We start from the raw sequence: 21,770 nt of genomic DNA on the forward strand, positions 1-21,770 counted from the left end.
AAATATTGTCCGGAGTAGACCTCAAGTTTTTTGCGGCGCATTCTTCTTGCTAATGATGGTCTTTCCGAAAGCGCTGGTAGTATGAAAAGTGACGTATAAAAGAGCCCTTTATGGCCGACTTACAGAATGAACGTTTTGATTTGATTTAGATCCGCATCTCCCCAGACCATACTTTTACTGATTCAGTTCGGATCAACTGCGAAAAGGTACAAGGATCACAAATAAAAATATAAATTGTGTGAAACATTTTATTTGCAGTTGTAAAAACTGTACAAGTCCTAACAAACTTATATTAACACCTCTATATGGACCTTCGCATGGCACTGCTGACGACATAGTCACAACTCGTTCTGTACCGGCTTGTACTCATGATTGCCGTTTATCTTAACAGACCCATTACAATTACTGCCGGTGTCAGAGACAGTTAATTCTCCAATTAATACAAGGAAAATCAACACTACCGCTAAAAATTCATGCCTCTATGTAGTTACATTTTGGCAATATTGTCTCTTTTTTTTTCAATATTAGTGTTGCCATCTTTTTATTATGGTTCGTGACGTTTTAGTTTTGGCAGTTACCGGCCATGCACACAGACAAACTGACAAGCATACATCCAATTATATTTATTTAATATTTGTATAATAAACAGAGATAGTTGTTTTTAAAAAGGTTATATAAAACTTACCAGGTGTAAAAGTAAAATTTAGTACAAAAAGATTAATATTTATTGCTTTGATTACACGCAAATTCAGTTCTTTTCCGACTACGGAGAAGCTAATTATTACTTGGGAATTTTCTGTGTCGAACTATGTTTTAAAACAGGCAACACTTTTGTGTAATTTAAAATTGAGTCATAATAAAGCACCGTTTTTGACACAGTAGTTTTGATATATCAATAATTTTCTGACATAGTTTTCCAATTTTTAGACTTAATTTCTTAATTATATCAATTCCGCTATAAATAGAAATCACACGTTTAAACATAAACAAAAAAATATTTGAAAAACGTTGAAAGTAAACAAAATTAAATGACAAGTTTTTTTTTTACTTTTAAACGTGTGTAATACAGAATGATGTTGGCAAAAAATACCTAAAACAATAGTGTAGCGTTCGAATTAAGAAAAAAATACTTTAGGATACAGTCAACGGCAAAGATGTCGCTGCGGCAAAATTTACAAAATTATGTATGCACGACCTTAATACTCAGTCAATAAAGTCGTTTTTGTTGTAATTTTGCCGTATCGATCTCTTTGTAATTGACTACCATTTCATATATTGGACAATGTTGTTATGCAGGAAAATACTGTTAATGAAAAGCATCCTTATCGTAACGTAGTTAGTACTCGGCTCACTAACAAGGTTTTAACAAAAAGTAAAATCTACTTTTAAAAAACTTTACGGAGTTTGATGTCTACATAAAACGTAATATATTCGAATAAATTACTTCCTATGTTATAATTATTAACAATAAGATAAAAGGGTCAACAAAAAAAACTAAATTAGATTTATATACATTAACACTTATACTGAATTTATATGATTATATGAAAATAACATACACACGGGACTCAAGTTCAGTGTGACCACTAAAACTATAGACTTTCGTAGCGGACATTTTTTTATTTGAAATGCTATCAAGACACTTTAGACCATAAAACATGAAATGCAACGTGTAGATGGAAATGTATATACGTAAGATATAAATAAATAAAAAAACGTACAGGTACTTTCTGTCGTACTTTCGTTTTGTCACGTTTTTTGTAAGAGATAGAAGAAAAACATTACTGCGAAATATAAGGAATAAGAAGAATAAGGGTTTTATATTTGATTATTTGTTCGTTCAAAGTTAAGATATAAAATTCATAATATTTAAGGTCACTTTTGTTTGGCTGCATTAACAGTTACAAATTTTAATGAGCAATTATACATTTCGAGCGTAAATCAATGTCAAAAAGCGTTTAAAAATAAATTAATTTTCTTCATAATTATACAGATTAAAATGATTTAACCCTACACCGTACTGATAGTGACTAAAATCATGATCTACATACATATTTACATACAGAAACCTATCGAAGCTGATAGTTAATATACGGTCATGACGCGATATCCGATTTGTGTCAGATTTAAGACAAGTTTATCAGAATATGCGACATGAAACCTGTTAAATGAAGAAGAAAAGTATTACAATATAAATTAATATTCGTTGTAACATAACGTAATAAATAATGTTCTCATTTACATTCAACAACTTTAATGTCTAAAGCAAATGTTATTCAAAGTGCATTGGGCATTCATGACGATCTCGAAACAATAGAAAATCTAATTTTTTCCCCGTAAACCTAAAGCATACAGAACTGACATATAAACTATTTTTTTAATCGATTGCTTTCAGTAACATTAAAAAAAAATCCTACCAATTAGCTGCTGTGACGCGATAGAGCTTCTATGTATAAATAGAAATGATTCAAATTGATTATTGTTCTCGTTAAAAAAACTGATTGTGCCACTGTCAATCAAAAAACTTGTCATACTTTTGTTGTTCTTAAACAGAATGCACGAGACACTTCGACACTTGACCGCCGAGCGGTAAAATTCGAATTGACATGCTATGCGAATACTTGGGCATACTAAAGAACCGATATGCGATACGTGAAATCAACAGGATTCATTGAACGAAAACGTTAGATACATCAAGTGGCGTCGTAAAAAGGTAATTTCACGTTTGTTGCAGTCATTTAGTTTGCCTAGTAACTACTAAAGGTCACTTTACACTGTTAACGGTCAAAAGGTTCAAATCTATCGGCGAGTTCGGCCTGAACTCGTGGGGTGCGATAGGTGTGGCGGCGAGCTATATCGGGTATAGCGCGCGAGTCGCGGGCGGCTCATATGGGCCGCGTGAAGTTAGCTGGGAACATGCCTTTCTCGTTCGTACCTTCCTTTATTCCCATTAGCCAGCCCTCCTCCTGTTCACATAATAACACATAGCATTAAAAACAAAAGCATTGGGAAGACGACATCGATAATATAATATGCGAGTTTAAGAGTGAGCTACTTTAGTATTTAATGCAACTGTATCGTAATAGTGAGTCCTTAGTGAACTGAGTCCTTAAAACACGAGTGTGGATCACATGAGTGTTTTAATGCCTTATTACGTACAGTTGCATACAATAGTTTATCTACATGTATGTCATAACTTCCCTATTATATGTTCAGAAACGACTATCAAATGGCCTTTATTAAGAAACCTGGTATTTGCGGGTGCATCTAAATGTTCACATTAAAGTACAGTGCATCTTAATGTTTACATTAAAGTATCGGTAATACTTTTTTTAACAATGCATATCTGTAAATATTGTAGAAAACTTATGACATGCATGTAGATAATAATTACTATTATAAATAAAACTAGTTTTTTATTATCTGTTTTATTTAAGCTTTGGTAGGTACTTCAAACTAGTTATCAGTAACACTAACTTAAAAATACAGGCCATATCTGAACATATTATAGAAAACTTATGATATGCATGTAGATAAAGTTATGTATGCGGCTATACATAATTAGGCATTAAAACACTCGTGTGATCTTATTATGAAACTCGCCTTCGGCTCGTTTCATAAAACCACACTCGTACTTTAATGTCTCTCATTATGCACCAGCCACATAAAAAACCATTATCTATATCCATATGTCGTAATGACCATTACGATACAGCCGTGTTCATAATAGAATCCAATGTCGTCTATGGTTTTTGAACGCATAATTGAAAATTTACTGTATGGGTGTAGATAAAATCAGTTGCGAGAGGATACTTAATCATGTTTATATACAGTTTTCTGAATTACGCACCTGTTCCTCAGGATCGTCGTACTCGACGACGCGTATGGTGTCGCCGACGTCGAAGCTGAGCTCGTCGCTGTCCTCGCGGTTGTAGCGGTACGTGGCGCGCACGCGGTACAGCACGCCGGCCGGCAGCCCCGCCAGCGTCGCCCCTGTCGACGCCACACGGTTACCAGGGTACCATGGACAGGTAGGAACAGACGTATTGTCTAATGCGAGGGTTGGTTCGATCATTTTTCCAAAATCGTTATTTCCTAGTAGCAAAATTTCCGTTCGCATTTTGTCCCGAATGCTTTTTTTCCCAGTATGCTTTTTTACTGAATCTTATTTTCAGGAACGCGTTTTTTCCCAATTTTATGTAGGAGTTCCGCTGAGGCGAATATACTGACTGGACACACCTGTTTCTGTGTCGATTAAAATTGGGAAAAACGCTATTGTGAAAATAAGCTTCAGTAAAAAGCATATTGGGAAAAAAAGCGAATGGAAATTTTGGTACTAGAAAATAACGATTTTGGGAAAATGTTGTAATAAATCAAGGGTCTACGCTAGCTGACGCGGTTGCACGGAGCTGGTGGATGCCTATTGAAAAATAGTATGAGCAGCGCTGACTGCGCGTGTCGCGTGCATAGGATTTTACCTGCACCCTCACGCGCTCCCTGCACAGCCAGGTAGCGTAGGCCCTAAGGCCTCCGGACTATCTGAACTTGATACTTATAAATAGAGGTCTAGGATACTTATAAATTAATTTTTGATTCTCAGAGCAAAAGGAGAACTAATTTTATTCCAAGGTGGCTGAAACCTCTTTGAGGTTGTAATCAATCACGAACCCACGGAATATAGTTACATATTTAGATAGATGAATAACCTAGGTATCTTGAGATAATACCTGTTGTTACGGGAGTAGGTATAATATGAATGGGACTCCATTTCAGGTCTGACAATTAAAGTTTTAAAATTAAGGGACATAATAAAAAATAACATAAACACAACTAAAAGCAAAGCAGACACACTAGGGTTAAGTAGTGCCAAAGAAACAAAATATCAATAAGTACTTGCCTTTCCTAAAGAAATACATAAACATTATACAGAAATATACATAACAATTAACATTAAATATACATACATAAAATTACATTATTTACACAATATACCTATTTACAATGCATTTAGCCAACCTCAGATAGATAAATTTATAGTATATTACAATAGCATTTATTTGTTACTGCTTACCACCCATACAGGATAATTGATTTTTGCATTACTTAGTATCGCCGCTCCACCAATCTTACGTTTACTTTCTGAAGCGAATAGGTATTATTTTCATAAAATAAAAATATATTTTTTAACAAATTCGCTTCAGATTTAAACTGATCACGTCACGGCGACAAAGTAAATCCTTTAATCGTTTATATTTTTGTTTAATTTATGGCATCAGTGCCATCTCTCGGCAAGAACACGCAACTACATTTATTTTATCGCTGCGACGTGAGAAAGTTCCTTTTAAAATCTACACTTACCGACAGGTATGTCGTACACATCGTCCGCCTTCGGACTTTCACTCTCTTTGTCCTTTTCTTTCACACTCTGTTCTACGTCTACTTGTTTCTTTTCCTCGACGTTATTATTCAACTTCTCCGGCGGTACCGGGGACCCTGAGAATGTCGGTCTTTTCGATACTATTTCTACTGTACTACCCTAGCTTAATTATACGAGGGGTAATTTTACAAAGGAATAAACAAGTGGAGAAATATAAGAAAGGTTAAGTCCATAGTTAAAGTGCTTTAACTTTTTATAAGAAAAAGTTAACTGAAAATTATTAGCAGGCATGCTTCTAACTACTTCTGACACATAAAAAGTAAGAATTGCTGTCCTTTGACATTTACCTTTTAAAAAAAAAAATATTGAATGAATTTTTTTTTGACTTCCCATTCTCAATGTTCATGTGTATTTTCAGACAGGTCAGATATAGCAACTGCTTCATCAATTTCTTAAATCATATAAATCAAGTTCGAAAGAATCCAAAATCGAAGAAGGTGAAATTTGATCTACCCTTTTGCGTGTAAGCTCATCTCCTCAACGGAACTTGTCTCTATCTCCTTTGCCACCATATCGCCTCCACAGAGCTACCAGGATCGCATACTCACCGACGGGTATATCGTAAAGTTCCTCCAGCTTCTTGTCTTCGTTGTTATTTGTCAGCGCGGGTTCAGTAGGCGTGGTCGGTGTGGCCGGCGACGAATCGCGTGCGGGGGCGGGGGCAGGGGCGGGCTTGTCTTCGTTGACGACGTGGCGTGCGGGCGTCGGCGGGGGGGAATCGCCGTTCAGCGCGGGGGAAGGGGGAGCTACACACAGGCGTTAAACATGCAGCAGACGAAGGAGTAAAGAAGGCTCTGTTGCTTTCTGATACCCTGGTCATCATCATCTCAGCTTATATACGTCCCACTGCCACAGGTCTTGCTATCAAAATAGAGGTCTTATGCCGTTATCCTCACGTGGACCCACAGATGATTTGGAGCTTCACACACACATTGAATGACTTTTCAGGTGTGTGCTTATTTTACCGATTCGCACTGGGCCGCGTGAGAACTTCGGCCAAGCCCTCTAATTCTGGGTGGAGGCCGTGCCATGCAGTGGGCCGCATATAGGCCGAGATGATTGCGTTTTAAAAGCGGCAGCGTTTTAATTGCACTACAGTCGCTTTTAGAACTATCGAAATAGTGAACCTTCTTTACTCCCCTTTATTTAAACACACACTGGTAAAAAAACATTATGCATACATTATTTCAAACGGATCGCAATTTTTTCATACGATATTAGTTGAAAAACAGAAAGAGCCTAAGAAACAATTTTGTTAGATAATCGACAAACTCATTCCATAATTAGTATGACGATCATAAACATTCACACACACACACACACACATACACGTACAACTTTAATCATATTAGTTTGATATTCAGTGTCTCTACTTAGGTATTACCTCTACTCAGGATCTTTAAAAACCTAAAATGACCCCTATCTTGCCCCCGGGTTCGATCCCTGGTCAGGGCAGACATTTGTATGAATAATACGAGTGTTTGTTCTTAAGTCTTGGGTGTTTAGTATGTATTTATCAATATAAGTATGTTTATCCATTGCCTAGTACCCAATAGTATACGTACAGGCTTTGTTTAATGGGGACTATGTCAATTGGTGTAAATTGTCCCATGGTATTTTTGTTTTAATTATTTTTTGTTTTGAAAGAAAAAAAAACTTCCTGCCAAGTTTCTTGCGGCGAATTCCTTGGCAATGATGGTCCTTCGAAAACGTTGGTGGTATAAAAAAAATAACATGTAAAAGAGCCCTTTCTACAGAACACACTTTCTTCGTGCCTCATACCCTTACTAACGTCCAAACTCGCATAAAAAAGCTAAACCTGTCTTAAGGTAGACCAGTCAGCAAGCGTATATGTCCCTTACTACAGACCAAACTCACTTTGCACGGTGTCAGTAGGTGATGTAGCGTTGCCGTTTCCATTGAGCGAGTTGAGCGTATTGGTTTTGGGCGAGGAGAGCGGCGAGACGTTGTTGGCGATTGACTTCTTAGTGTAAGAGCCGCGCTGGCAGTCGTTGGCTAGCTTGTCTGTTATCGCTTCTAGTTCGGCGAACACCTGGAATGGGAGGTGTTAAGTAAGAATTAAACTAGGGCTGTAAGAGGCCTTTTTAGCGGACACGGGATGCGAAGGCGAAGAGCTTCGGAGGCAGAGGTGAAAGAAGTGAACATAAAAAAAAAACCAGCCAAGAGCGTGTCGGACACGCCCGAAATAGGGTTCCGTAGCCATTACGAAAAAATTAAGTAATATTTTTCTGAGGATTTCGTATTTTATACGGAATCTTCCAAGTTTAGGTATATTTTATACTTTAGGCTGCTATTTACTCATAAACTACTAATAACTCTCAAGCAAACTTAACCGTTATGGTTTTCTCTTGTTTTCTTGTCAATAAATGTTGTGAGTTTGAGTTTCCTTGAAAGTTTGATATACCTACTTACTACCATCCTGAATTTTTTAATTTTTTTCCACCGACCGGTTTAGATTTTAGAGGGGGGGGGGGGCTCGATTTTAATGAAAATTTGCATTTTAAAGTTGAATATTTCGCAAAAAAATCACTGAATCGAAAAATCGTCTTAGCAAACCCCTAATGGTTTAGATTTATCCAACGATACCCCACACTATAAGTAGGGTTGGATGAGAAAAAAAAAACCCCACTTTACGTCTATGGGAGGTACCCTAGAAAAAAGGCCTGTTAGGCTAGAGAAGGTGCACGCATCCTGGATTGATGAGTCCTGCATTTTTTGGCTGTTTTTTCTAAGTAAAATATTGTAAAATAGATAAACAATAATCATCTTTTTTTTTTAGGGTTCCTAAAGCGTACCAAAAGGACAAGTACGCCTCACCTTGGAGCTCTCAGAGTGGAACAGCTGCTTGGCGCTGAACAGCGTCTGCAGATTGTTCACGCAGAACAGCACCCTGGAGTCATAGAGAGCTCGTGCGTGCGCTTCGCTTTCTCCAGCTGCTCCCGGCCCTTTGTCACCTGGAATGAACTATTACAAGACCATCCCTCACCTTAGAGCTCTCAGAGTGGAACAGCTGCTCGGCGCTGAACAGCGTCTGCAGATTGTTCACGTAGAACAGCACCCTGGAGTCATAGAGCGCCGGCAGCTCGTCGTGCAGCTCCGAGTTGAGTACCTCGTAGGTGCGTTTCGCTTCCTCCAGCTGCTCCCGGCCCTTTGTCACCTGAAAAATTAATCATTACAATTGTAGGCGTAGGTAATATGTACTTATATGTATAATACTGAACCCCTTCATACTTGTATAAAAAATCAAACGATATTTTAGTTTCACTGAAAAGGTTATGTGAAATTTAAAAACAGAAGTGCTCGGTTCGACTCCATGACCCTCTGCTTGGGAGGCCATAGGGTGTGATCCCATAGGTCAAACCGCAAAGCAATAACGGCTTTTAATAAATTCTGTTCCAGCATAAGTTGTATCCCTTTCATTGTTAAGCGGTTTCGAGAGTATCCCATGAATCTATCATCCCTTTTAATGAGAGGTAAAACGTGGATTTTTGCTTGAGCCAAATTATCACCATCAGCACCATCAGCCAGCACAAGCAGCAAACAAACACTGTCGTCGAGCCTCTTGATCTCAGAGCCTCTTTTGGTATATAGTTTAAGTAAAGTACTTATAGTATAGTTTGCTAATGTCGTTCGGAATTCGAAACAAAAGATCGGTTTTCTTTTTCTTTCCCATTTCAATCTTCATCTTCAGGAAAACAAAGAAATCCGACGAGTCCCGAGCGACTTCAACGTTCTGTTGCATTGTACTTGCCTTGACGTCGTCCCTTCTCTTTGCGGAGTTGGCCTGCAGATTTTGGAAACTGTGGCGCTGGCTGTCGTAATCCACCAGCTTCCTGCCACGTTTCTCAACTTTTTTCTGAAACCGAAAACGGCATTTTATTACCTTTATGTGGCAAAAATCGTTGGCTTTGCAAAGTACAGGTTTTTGTCCCATTCTTCTTACTGACTCTCTATTCAAATTGAGATAGAGCGAATTTGGCACTTTAAGGGGTTATTAGGCCGTAAGTGTCGTTATGTAATTGTATATGTCAAAGTCCGTAGGGCTAGGAAACACGGGTCAATCTATTCTTATGCCCTGAATGAAAGAAGTTAGGTCCAGCGGTCCTACTTAAGTACCTAGCTCCTGCTAAAGTGGTTCTGTGATTTCAAATAGTCAGATATGTCTGAAAGGTTGTGCTGCGGATTTAGCTGTTGTGAGGATTCTTTGTGTAAAGCACGTGAATCTAAAGCTGAAGCGGTATTGTCTAACGCATGGGCGTTAACGTGTTCACCACTTCTTTCTGTCACAAGGTATAAGACGAGAGTGGAAAGAGATGGTGAATGCAATTGCGGGCGTCAGAAACGTTAGGCAATACACCCTCTGGTCGCTATCTGATGTTGACATGAAATGAAAATGAAATTGGTATATTTGCGTTGTTATGCGAGGTTCTGCAAGCACTAGACCTTGGGTCCTCTAGTTTTGCATTATTTTTACGGCTGCCACAGAGGTTGTGGCTGTGTGTGAGAACACAAAAACTTACCCGAAATTCAGGGAACTGGTTGGTATAAGTGTTGAGTGGGATGAGTACTTGGTCGCCGAGCTTGTGCGAGAAGTCCTGCCAGAGCATCTCCATGTTTTGCGCTTGTACGTAGAGGAGGTCGTGGCCGGACCAACCGCTCTCGTACGCTTCAGTTATCGCCTCCATCAGGGATTTCGAGGCCGTTTGGACAGCTGTAAAAGAAAAGACAAATATTGCTATATATTTTATGTACTTGTTACGCATTGGCTTGCGTTTAATCACAATCGCGGCTCATGTAACCGAAGATTTGGTTTAAGATAGGCATGTCTAATAAATGCCTAATCGGCCTAGATTTGAAGACGGCTAAATTGCGGGAAATTTAGGTGGCATAAGTAATGTCCTGATGTTCAATTGTCAATTTAGGAGGTGGCTCAATCAGCTCCGTCATCATATTGTGAATATGTGCCTTAACTTTCATAAATGGCGTCAAATACGATTGTGTTTTCATTGACAAAAAGCCATGCGGCCAAGGCGGTAAGCATGGAGTCTTGAAAAGTTTTGAAAGCTAACGTTGAAGAAGAAATCGTCAATATATTGCCAGATATTTTGAGAACAATACAAAAGACCGCAAAACGAGCAAAATTGTTCATCAAAAATCAAAGTTAAAGATGAAATATTTTTATGCAATTTAGGTAGACACTTACAAAATGTCCAAAAATCAACTCATCAACACGAGAGGTGGCTTCTGACCGATGTAATTATCGTTTTTCCTTGATATCTTGTTGATTTGACGCGCAATGAACAGAGAAAAATAGGGGAGGCCTGTGCCCAACAGTGGACGCCCTACAGCTGATATGATGAAAAGATAAAACAGATTTATAGCTCACCTCGTATGCATCTTATGTAGTTGTTGAACTCTTTCTGCAGCCGCGTGGCCTGTTGGTGTTGCCTGTTGAAGTTCTGCAGATGCTCCTCGAATATATCGTCGAGAGTGCGGTCGACCTTGCCCAAGTTCTGCAGGAGCTGTAATCAAAACAATAATCCCTTTAGAAACAGATGGAAAAGAGATTGCTGGGAAGAGTTTGTAGATATGATATTCATTGATTCAAAGACTGTTTTTTTTTCTGGTAATTGACATTACGATCTACTTTCCTCAGGTTTTTTTTTATCTTCTTAGCGAAACGTGCTAGGTACATGTTAGCGTGATACATGAAACAGCTAACGATACAAATAGTATGCTTCGCACAGTAATGAAACGAGTAGGTATTTTGTTTGGCAAGTATCAATTTCCATGTTTCGTATCCATGCGACAGCTAAATTCGTAATCAACTTGTCAATTACAATTCACACATAATGCTACCTCAAATTAATAATCCAAAAATGCAAATAGGTCTAGGTACTAATTAATATACGCCCACGAAACCTAGCTTACTCTTACGAAATTACACTCATTATGCGAATGCGCCTTATAAGCTAAGCATGCCATTGCGAAAATCTTTGAGATAGCTCTCTCGCCCACCTGTTAAAATATTTTTGTTGTAACTTACGTAGACGATATTATGTTCAAATATTTAACGTGATAAGCGATAGTTTCAGTGCCGCATCATGACAGGTAAAATTATCAGGAGCTTTTTTTTTCTTTTTTTTTATTCGACTGGATGGCAAACGAGCAAGTGGATATAGTAGTTTGTTTGTATTACGATGATTCACACCTTTGTCAATAAAAATTTCAGCGACTTTTTTCCATGTTTGTTTGTTAGTACCTACCTATCTTATTTATATATACAGCGAGGTGAAATCTGATATATGACAGACGTATATGAGTCATGCGGGAAAAATCCTAATAAAAAACGTACATCTGCATTAATTACTTGTATAATTAGATGCACTAATTAAATGTTATCTCCATGTTAATGGGTCAATGAAACACATTGAAAGTTATCTAATTATGTGCGAGTGCTTATTTCAGATGTGTACCTACTCTATACAATTGTTCGCTTGTTTGTGCAACGAGTTTTATTTCTCTAAAATTGACGAACAAAGATACTACTTAAACATAGTTTACAGAAAACGGTTTGTGGTAATGATAATAAACATGTTTGTCATCAACGGGTACAATATTGTTGCGTCGGCATCCCCTTGTTTTTGTTTATAAAATAGTCAAAAGTACGGTGTTTCTGATGATTCCAATATGCATTTGCCTTTTAAACCTTGAGAATTATTCATTCACAAGCTAGGCCTTTTTTAGTACCGATGCTTGGCATTTATCCTCCCTAATGGCTATGGTCCTAAATGCAGGGGTTTGCGTTTGTACACAATGATCAAGAGTCGGTGATAGAATTAAATACGATGCGCTTGCGTCGAAGTTAAGAACCGGTCGCGAGTATCTATACCTATCTATCTAGACTAGAGTATACGTTGTGTATATTGACAGGAGAAAATATGAAACTATGACAAATAGGATGAATTTGTTTTTGGACTTTGGATACAATTGTCTGTTTTCCAAATCGTAATACATATAATTTTTTCCTTAGTTGAAACATTTTCGTACATTTTCATCTAAATTAAAGACTTGTTGATGTTTTCTCATGAGCATATTCATCAAACATTTCAACAGCCTTAAAAACACTCTACTCGTGACCACGGCCACTGCAATGGTGCCGAAACGTCGAGGTAAATATTACTCGTATGTGTTAGGTTAGTGTGATAAGTCCCGTTGGTGGTATTTTGACTATGAGCTTTAAAAACACGCGACAAAAATGGATGTTTACGTCTATTTTGACAGTGGCTGATAAATTCAAGTGGATCTTTGATTTCATTGAAACGGGAAAACGTGTTTCATAATGTAAAACAACTTTATGAATAGTTGACACACGCTTCCTTTACTCCTTCCTCATGGGTTAAAAAGCGGGTCAAGTAACTTTTTTAATGTGTGACAAAAATATATTGGAATTTTAAAGATATGAGTAGGTTTTAATGTATTCGACTCTCACTTTTCAGTGGGTGGATTATGAAATATTATGCCGCACGCGATTTTGTGTATTGCCTCTGGTTGTTTTGGCGTGACGCAAAATATAGCAACCGCGCAGAGAGCAGATCTTATGAAATGAATGAGTCTACGTTTAACTAGCTGTTGCTTCGGAGAATTCATTAATCGCTATCCCGTTAAAACTCTTTTCTGGGATAAAATAAATCTACGGGTTAACCTAGGAAATGAGCTGTTTTGATGTGTTATGATAGAGTAACGAAAATCCAAAGATCCAAAGTTTCACAATTATAATATTAGTAGGAGGTAGACGGACGCGCGGACGTCAGATTCTTCTTCTTATAGTGCCTCTCTTTTTGGGGAAGTTGTGAGACTTTAACTATTAAACGTTACATTTCACGAAAAGATTGGAAGTATCTAGTAGCTACAATCTCATCTACGTACACTGCAAGTATTACATCTAAAAAGTTTAAGCACTTCAACAGCAACAAATCAATTACACGCATGATTATATACCTACCTGCTTAAATGTGTCTCGTGAAAGTCAATACATCGGACATAAATCATAAACCATAATGAATGAACACGGCATAAAGCACGTTTCTCATGGAAAACGTATAAAACGGCAATTTGTATTTATAATTACACGATTGCCAATGCCAAGGCGTGGCCATCGTAAGATTAAATAAGCAGAATAATAAGGATACACCGACGAATAAAATTAAATGAAAACGTGTTTCGTTTACGTATTTTATTTTCTAAATGGCTTTTTCTTGCGGCTTCGTTCTTGTAGAGATAACAGTGGCCTAGGTCAATATTCTATGGGAACATAGGGAAATTCTATCCTATCTGTCACTTTACATTATAAATAATGTATCATATGAATATATGACCCCTAAGTAAAAATTTCACATTTTAAGTCCAGCGGTTTGAGCCGGGAGTTGATGAGTCAGTCAGTGAATGCGTGATCGAGCCAGGACTTTTCTTTAGAGGTAAAGGAAACATTTCGTAAATATTTTTAGGTAATTTTGCTGATTTACAATTTCATCGCGTTCAACAACATAGTCTTCTGCAATATTTATTTTTTTCAAGATGTCGTCTAAAATATTTCTATAATTTTTGATTAACTCCCAACTGGTTTCAACTCCAAGTTCAATCACATGAACGCAAGTTACATCAACATACACAATTTACAGTGGTTATAAAATATTGGATACCATAACAGACTATGATCAGTCGTGCATACTAATGAGCCCTTGTGTCATTGACCGTCGCATGCGCATCTATTGTACACCACAAATGAGAATCGGATGACAGGTGTATGGAGCTGAAACCTAAACGCTTGTTTGACTAAGCAAACTGAGTCATAGGTGATCTTGAAACAGTTTAATGAAATAATAATTCATCATGAGAACAGTTGACCGAAGAATGCCGAAGAAAGTTTTACCTACTGTTGATGAAAATGACTAACCCGACACAAAACACGTTTTTCCCCTAAAATATATAACAATCACGACTGTTGCTATAAAAACTATCAATAATGAAATACCAATAATAGTAGTGAACGTAACTGTACATAAGTAAACTGCGGTTATGTTGCAAATTAAGAGACAGGGGGAATTGTGAATTGGGTTAGGAAAACCGCAAAATCGCAGGCATCCAAGTTAAATTGTGACTAACGATTGTTGATGATAAAGTATTTATTAATATCTTAATTTATTTATAGAATGTAAGGATGCGTGAATCATGAAGTAACAGGCAAATAATATAATTTATATTTCAACAATATACATCAGCAACGGGCGCTGTGATATGCAAAACATAACTATGGATCCGAAAATTGGAAGAAGCTTAATAATTTGAAAAAGAAAGAAACAAAGTACCTACTAAAAACTTTTGAAATGCACGACAAAGAACCAAAAGTTTTGTTCCACGTGGGCGACAAATGATGTAAGAGTCTGGTATTTTATATCTATCTCATTTATGGCTTTTTGGCGTTGGTCGCGGCCACTTATCGAACACCTCATAATCATGGTTTATCTTACAAATAGTGCATCAAGTTCAACGTCTTCCTAATCTTACTAATCACAGTTTGGTAACTTCAACCTTTCTGTCTTTGTCAATTTACTTCTTCCCTTTAGCTCTCCCTCGTTTATTCTCCCACCTTTAATTTTGTGACTTTTACAGGTTTTCTTTTTTTCTTCTATCACTAATTATGACGCGAGAACAATCTTCGGAAGGCTCAACAAGCTTCATGATATCACGTCCGTCGGTGCTTCCTTTCGTTTTCGATTGTCTTTGACCGAGGTCTCCAGTTACATCCATTGTTTCTGTTCAAACCTCAATTAAAATTTTACTACCGCTAATTTCAGTTCTATATGCATCAGTTAAAGATTGTTTTTATTCATCAGCCCTGACCAGGAGTTTTCTTGTTATTACCATACAGGACACGCCGCGGTAGTCTTGAAAAGGAAGTTCAGATATATCACTGAATATACAAGACAGGTAATTTTGATTGCATTGCTAAATATTAGACAATTTCTAGACTGTGTAATAGCAATAAACGGTAAACATTAAGATTTCACGGCTATTGACCTGTCGTTGCAAGATTCTGTAATAGATCAATTAGCAATTTTGCATAGCGAAGTGTTAAAAGACCCAAAAGATGATAGGCTACTATTATCAGTCGCGTGGCGCTTTAACAACTCGATTCCCACCAGGTTGCGTATTACGTTAGAGGTGACAAGGTTGCGTACGGCAGGTTATGTACAGAGTAAAGACATATAAATAAATAAATAAATATCACGGGACAATTCATTTAAAAGTAAAGCTTAGCAAAGCTTGTGTTATGGGTACTAAGCAACGGATAATATAGATACATACTTAAATACATATTAAACACCAATTCGTATTTTTCATACAAATATCTGCCCCGACACGGGAATCGAACCCGGGACCTCAAGCTTTGTAGTCAGGTTCTCTAACCTAAACATATATATATCGTTTATTTAACTCTCAGGGTTGAATACGAACGAAAAAGTTCATTTTACGCCACCAACTCGATATGGAATTATGAGCGTTTTCTTTATTTTCAACACAATCATGATTTGTAATTGAGCGATATGTTCAGTTATTTTGAAAAGTCGGAAACTTAATAATAGGCTTGCCTATAAAACGTTCCGCCTTCTAAACACAGACTAGCATTCCTGAGGTACTCTTGGCAATGGTTTACGAACGAAACATCATAAATAAAATATTATTAATCCACTAAATGACTGCTCAACTGGGTTTCTCGGACATATATAAAATTGATTGCGTACTATAACATGGTATGCCCAGTCACACGCAACGTAGGTAACGGTTCAACATGAACCTTACAAGAGGTTAGGTTGTGGACATGCGAGTTAGAATGCATTTCGAGCATGACAATTGAAAATATTTTTATATCATTGTATTGTAATTAATCGTGGCTTTCGGCAAAATCATAAGTAAGTAATTAAGTAGATGATGAAGTTGTGGAATACGTTGCAAAATTATTTTTCGCTGATTTACTGTCAGATCGTCTTCATGAGACTAATTTACGTATATTGTGCTAATTATGTACAAATTGTTGTTGTTGCTTAAACGTAGATAAGTAAGTATTTAAGAATTACATTTTAGTTTCGAAAAACTGATATGTAAATGAAATGGGTGATAGCAATATATACTGAGCGGCAAAAAATTTGGCCCTCAAATGTATGCAGAATCGGTAATTTTGTACGAAGGGTGGGTCAAACTTAGTGCCGCTGAGTGTATCTGGTGTTTTAGCATGTGTATCAACATATACAATTATAAATGCAGGCGAATCAGATTAAGCCCAATGTTTATACAAATAACATATTTTAAGTAATGCTGTTTACAACAATCAACTATACATAATGTACATAAAACAGTGAAACTTGAAAACTGTTCCTGAATCTTATTGCAGCTAAGCTACAGCTTTAAATTATGCAACAATTCCAAACGCCAATTACGGTGTTTACGATGCATTTGACGAGACGTTAAATTGTGTTTTCTAATACGGGACGAGTATAACTATTACATACAACTGTTGTAAAAGAAGTTAACATAGAACTGGTTATCACTACTTCAGCACTTTAACCGGTCATCAACAAAATACAAGTTCTTAATGCTATTCAACTATCAACACAGTCGCAGCTCTAACTGTGAACGTGAAGTGATTGAATATGCAACAGTTGCATTCTAGAGTGCTTGGACTGGACACACCTTGGCTGAAGATTTTGAAGATTTATTAAGGCAGATTATAAAGCGAGCGAGCACGAAGCGTGAACGAAAAGACTTCATTTCAGCTTGGGCAATATGTATGTATGTTCTCTTCTGTTTCTGTAGGTCGCATTTTTTAGTAGTTTGTCGTGAAATTTCGTAAAAAGGTTCAATAACACGGATTTTTGTATCATTTCAACCAATTCGAAAAACTTCTATTTCGGAAGGTTTACTACGCACTGAACAACGTAAGTCACTTAAATAACTTTAATAACTTGTATATAATATAGACAATAACGACGTTAAGTGCAGATGCAGCGTATCTTGTAATAAAACGTCCGGATCTTGGTGCAAACAATAGAACCGACGGAAAATTTGCACCTACTACATTAATACAATCATCATTATCATGTCAGCCGAAAGACGTCCACTGCTGGACATAGGCCTCCCCCAAGGCTCTCCACTCAGACCGGTCTAAACAATACTACAATACATTTTGATACGTACATTGAGATATAAATAGTGCCACAGCTGTTGCCAAGAATTTCTTTCAGCTTAACGCCTTTAATGACGTTTAATCTAAATCGGTAATCCACGATAACATACCTTTGTTGCCTATGCCAAATATTTTGCGACAAAGAGGCAATAGAATTCACGTTTGTTGTAGTTTGTAGTCCGCTTGACAAAGTCAACGCTTTGGTAGATGTTGTAGAATGTAGTGAATGATATCAAAAACTAATAAATAAACAATCAGCAGAGTATTTTTTTTTAAATTAACATGACACGATACAAACCAGCCGTACTAATAATATAAATGTGAATGTGTGTGAGTGTTGTTCAAGCTAAAACAGTTTGACGAATTTGGATGAAATTGAGAAAATAATGAAAAAAAGGCTACTTGAAATTATGCACGGATTTTCGTTTTAGAACGTAAATGAAGGCCACGATATATTTGCAGGGAATTCCGATCGATTTTTTTTGAGAAGTCCCGGAATTTGAATGTACATGCCTGATCTAACGGTTAACTTGAGCGAAGCCGCGAGTACAAGTTAGTTTTATCAAACAGCCGAAAATGTGTAAAAAAACAGATATAAATGACGTAGTTGGCGTTAACATAACAATAACACGAGACCTCCAAGAAAACTTGTTTTTAATAATTACGGTTATAAACAAATATTGTAAAATCCGATGCGACTAAAAATCTGAGGACGGAGGGATTAAACCGACCAATATAGTGTGAAACACACAATCCTAAATCTAAAACTGACGCTAAATCATTTCATAGCATAAGAAGTACTTAATTTTTAGTTTGTAAATGTTATTTGAACTTCATTATTCTACTACGGTAATAATTATTATTCTGTTTCGTATACCAATATTGTGTGAATTTTTCTTCGCAATTCAATCACGCGTAAACAAATGAACTGATTTAAATGACATTGTGGATATATGATCATTAGGGTTCCGTACCTCGAAAGGAAAAACGGAACCCTTATAGGATCACTTTGTTGTCCGTCCGTCCGTCTGTCACGACCCTTTTTCTCAGGAACGCGTGGACGTATCAAGCGAAAATTGATATCGAATATTCAAATCTGCGGTCCCTTGAATAGCAGTGCACTGAAAACCACTTCTTGTTGTTCTAGAAACTTGAAATTTGTTATGAAGGTAGCTATTATAACACAACCAACTAGAAAATTCTCAAAATCTTGATTTTTTATGTCTGTCTGTAAACATTAATGACCAATTTAATCTGACCCCACACTGCGTACATTTTGCTTAAGAGTAGGGCTCTGCATACACTGGATGTTTTAAATCACTCAGAAACATCGAGAAATATCTTCAAGACACGATTCCCGTTTACATACCTATAAATGTGCACGGAACCCTCGGTGCGCGAGTCCGACTCGCACATGCCCGGTTTTTTGTCTTTAGGATTTCAGCAGCCAAATTCTACACAGACAAAATATTGAATGCTTCCAGTATTATGCTACAAGATTTGCAGCAAACATCTTAGTAACATAAACAAGGTTAAGTTACAACTAGAGGTATGTATACGGTATACGTATATGCTCGAAGCGACGACATAATTGATGTCTTCAAGACGCTTGACTGTCAGGTAATAAAACTATGCAGAAATGGATAGGTTATGCTGGAATCTGAGAATATGTTTTTCATAATTGACTTCAGGTAAATAGCAGTCGGTAGCCCTAACTTAACATTTCATTTAACAATATACAATATCCATATATGTATTAACAAAAACCAAATATAAGAGGATATATTGATTAAGCAAAGACTATTCTAGAGTCTCCAAAATATTCGTGAACATTTCTAATAAAGTAATAAGAAGTGTAACTACAACTAAAATTTATAACTACCACGTTTCTTTAAACAATAACCAATCATAAATAAATATGAAACAGTAATCGTGACCGGCGCTAGGTTGCATTTCAAAACAGATATGTATTTCTAGATCCAGAATACGAGCACAAGTGCTAACCGCAGTGAATTGCGAGATCGTTGTAGAGTATACATTAACTATAGACATTGTGGATGAAAATGGATCGAAGACAGATGCCAGTTATTGTTATATTGAGCTAATTAAAACTTTTTTTTTAACTAGTTCAACAAAAATCAAAAAGATAGTCACTTTAGAGATAGATCAGATCAGGATTTTCATTCGAAAGTGATTCGTGCGTGGCATGTTTGCTACGGATGGTAACGGATGTAAGAGCCTAAGCATACTAGCTTTTTACTACAGTCCATTAAATTAAATACTTAATTAATATACCATTTGTTTCTAGAAAGTTCTTACTTGGGACAAGAGTGCAACCTATAGGTACACTTGAAGCAACCACGCACAGAATGACGTTGTCATGTCAATGTGTGCCTGTGCATGCATTGTTAACTAACAATACCTACATACATCAATCTCTGTGAAGGTCTTCAGAAGTGTTTGCAAGTGGAATAAACGTGTTTAGGAGTATTGTGATGAATGACTGTTTAGACCGGTGTTTAATGCCCTAGCGAGCGAACTAATGAGAACGGTGAAGCCATTACGTGGACGATAGAGTTGAAACTCTTGTAAGAGGAAATGAACTACTAAGACCCGTCAATTGACATCTAAGCACCTAAATTAGCTAGACAAACGGACTGGCTGACCCAAGACCAAATGTCCTCTCAGTAAGTGTATAATTAACACATAAAAAAAAACAGAAAAGATTTAAAATATCGTTCCCAAATTATACCTACGCTCTAATGAAAAGACTGATTTGGCAGCGTTCCGAGTTAAGCGCCGGGTCCAAATTAGCTGAGGAATCCACTCCAATACATATTGGAAAACTTTTATACAGTAGATGGCCTTTTATTTAGTAAAAGCAATTAAGACACAGCACAAGTATCGTATTTCGGCTGCTACGTCAGTGTTTATTCTTTAAAATCCAAGTCCAGGCAGGCATGGCTTTATTGTAGGAAACGTGAAGTTAACTTTCTCCCGGAAAAAACTGACACATTGCCCTTACCAAGACTTAAAGATCTCACCTCGCCTAAAATATTTCAAGCACGTATTGATTACCCGAATAACAAGCCATGCGACCAGGTTTATGATGGATCTAAGTTTTGAAAAGCTGAACGATCTGTTATTTTAAATCTGTTCCCACGTCTTCAGAGTCCATTGCCATTTAGGTTTCTGCCTGACCCAGTATGCGGAGTCCGCGCCTCTCACCTGTTCAGTTTGTGTACTACGGCTGACGTAGACAACCTTGGAGCACTACGACGGAGCCGCTAATTACAATGTGTTTACTTAAAGCACGTGTATCTTCGTTAGGTAGGTAAGGTACTATACTTTGTCTGCATTAATAAGCCAACAAACAGTCTCAATCGTCTTAAATATTTGCAATGTTTTGCATAGTTTTAAAGGATAGTTGAATGAATTACAATATGGTTAATTAAAAAGCACGTGTATCTGCGATATTTTTACGAGGTACGATTGTTAGTCTGCCTTCAGCTGTTTGGTTGATGATCTAGCAAACAGTCTGAACCGGCTTAAATGTTTGCAACGTTTTACGTAGTTTGAAAAATATTGAAGAAAACAAATGGGGGTAACTTTTACCAGGTCAATGTGATTATTAGGCTTAAATCGTTAAGCCGTAAATCGAAGGTTAGAAAACAAATTGCGCTTTAGTTTGTACTCACAAATGAGATTAAGTGCCAGTGTACTTTTACGCCAAAATGGTTAGACGGATTTGGATGAAATTCGGTTTGAAGGAAGGAAACTCTGAAATAAACATAGACTAATTTTTATTCGATATTCCAACGGAATATTTCAACCGTTAATTCTAGATTTCTTCATGCAACCTTAATAAAAACCACGATGTAGATTTCGGGGATTTCCGTGGCAATTCAGCAAAATTAAGGAAATTAAAAAATAATTTCCTAAATTAACAATCAGATGATCACGCGAAGATAGCTGCGGCTAGAATTGAAAAAAAAAAACCATTAATAAACTTGTATTACGTCTAATCCAATAGATATTAATATAGTTTTGATATTTGTGTTGCTGAAC

General features: G+C 36.9%; 1 protein-coding gene across 3 annotated transcripts in view; it reads right to left on the bottom strand.

Annotated features, from left to right (window-relative positions):
• Positions 1-234: 234 nt before the first annotated feature.
• The window catches only part of Amph (amphiphysin), a 42,850-nt gene continuing 21,314 nt past the window's right edge, over positions 235-21,770 (bottom strand). Inside the window, exons 2-10 of one of the 3 annotated variants that reach the window (XM_074087249.1) lie at positions 10,845-10,980; positions 9,979-10,169; positions 9,210-9,314; positions 8,445-8,615; positions 7,316-7,490; positions 5,986-6,183; positions 5,359-5,493; positions 3,851-3,993; positions 235-2,966 (exon numbers count right to left, since the gene is read on the bottom strand). In XM_074087249.1, the coding sequence (XP_073943350.1) occupies positions 2,886-2,966; positions 3,851-3,993; positions 5,359-5,493; positions 5,986-6,183; positions 7,316-7,490; positions 8,445-8,615; positions 9,210-9,314; positions 9,979-10,169; positions 10,845-10,980 (1,335 nt within the window). In that variant the 3' untranslated portion in view covers positions 235-2,885. The remainder of the gene's footprint in view (positions 2,967-3,850; positions 3,994-5,358; positions 5,494-5,985; positions 6,184-7,315; positions 7,491-8,444; positions 8,616-9,209; positions 9,315-9,978; positions 10,170-10,844; positions 10,981-21,770) is intronic. The other 2 variants (XM_074087250.1, XM_074087251.1) reach the window with 2 other exon arrangements.

This window comes from Choristoneura fumiferana, chromosome 4, assembly GCF_025370935.1.
Source record: "Choristoneura fumiferana chromosome 4, NRCan_CFum_1, whole genome shotgun sequence".
Classification (NCBI taxonomy): domain Eukaryota; kingdom Metazoa; phylum Arthropoda; class Insecta; order Lepidoptera; family Tortricidae; genus Choristoneura; species Choristoneura fumiferana.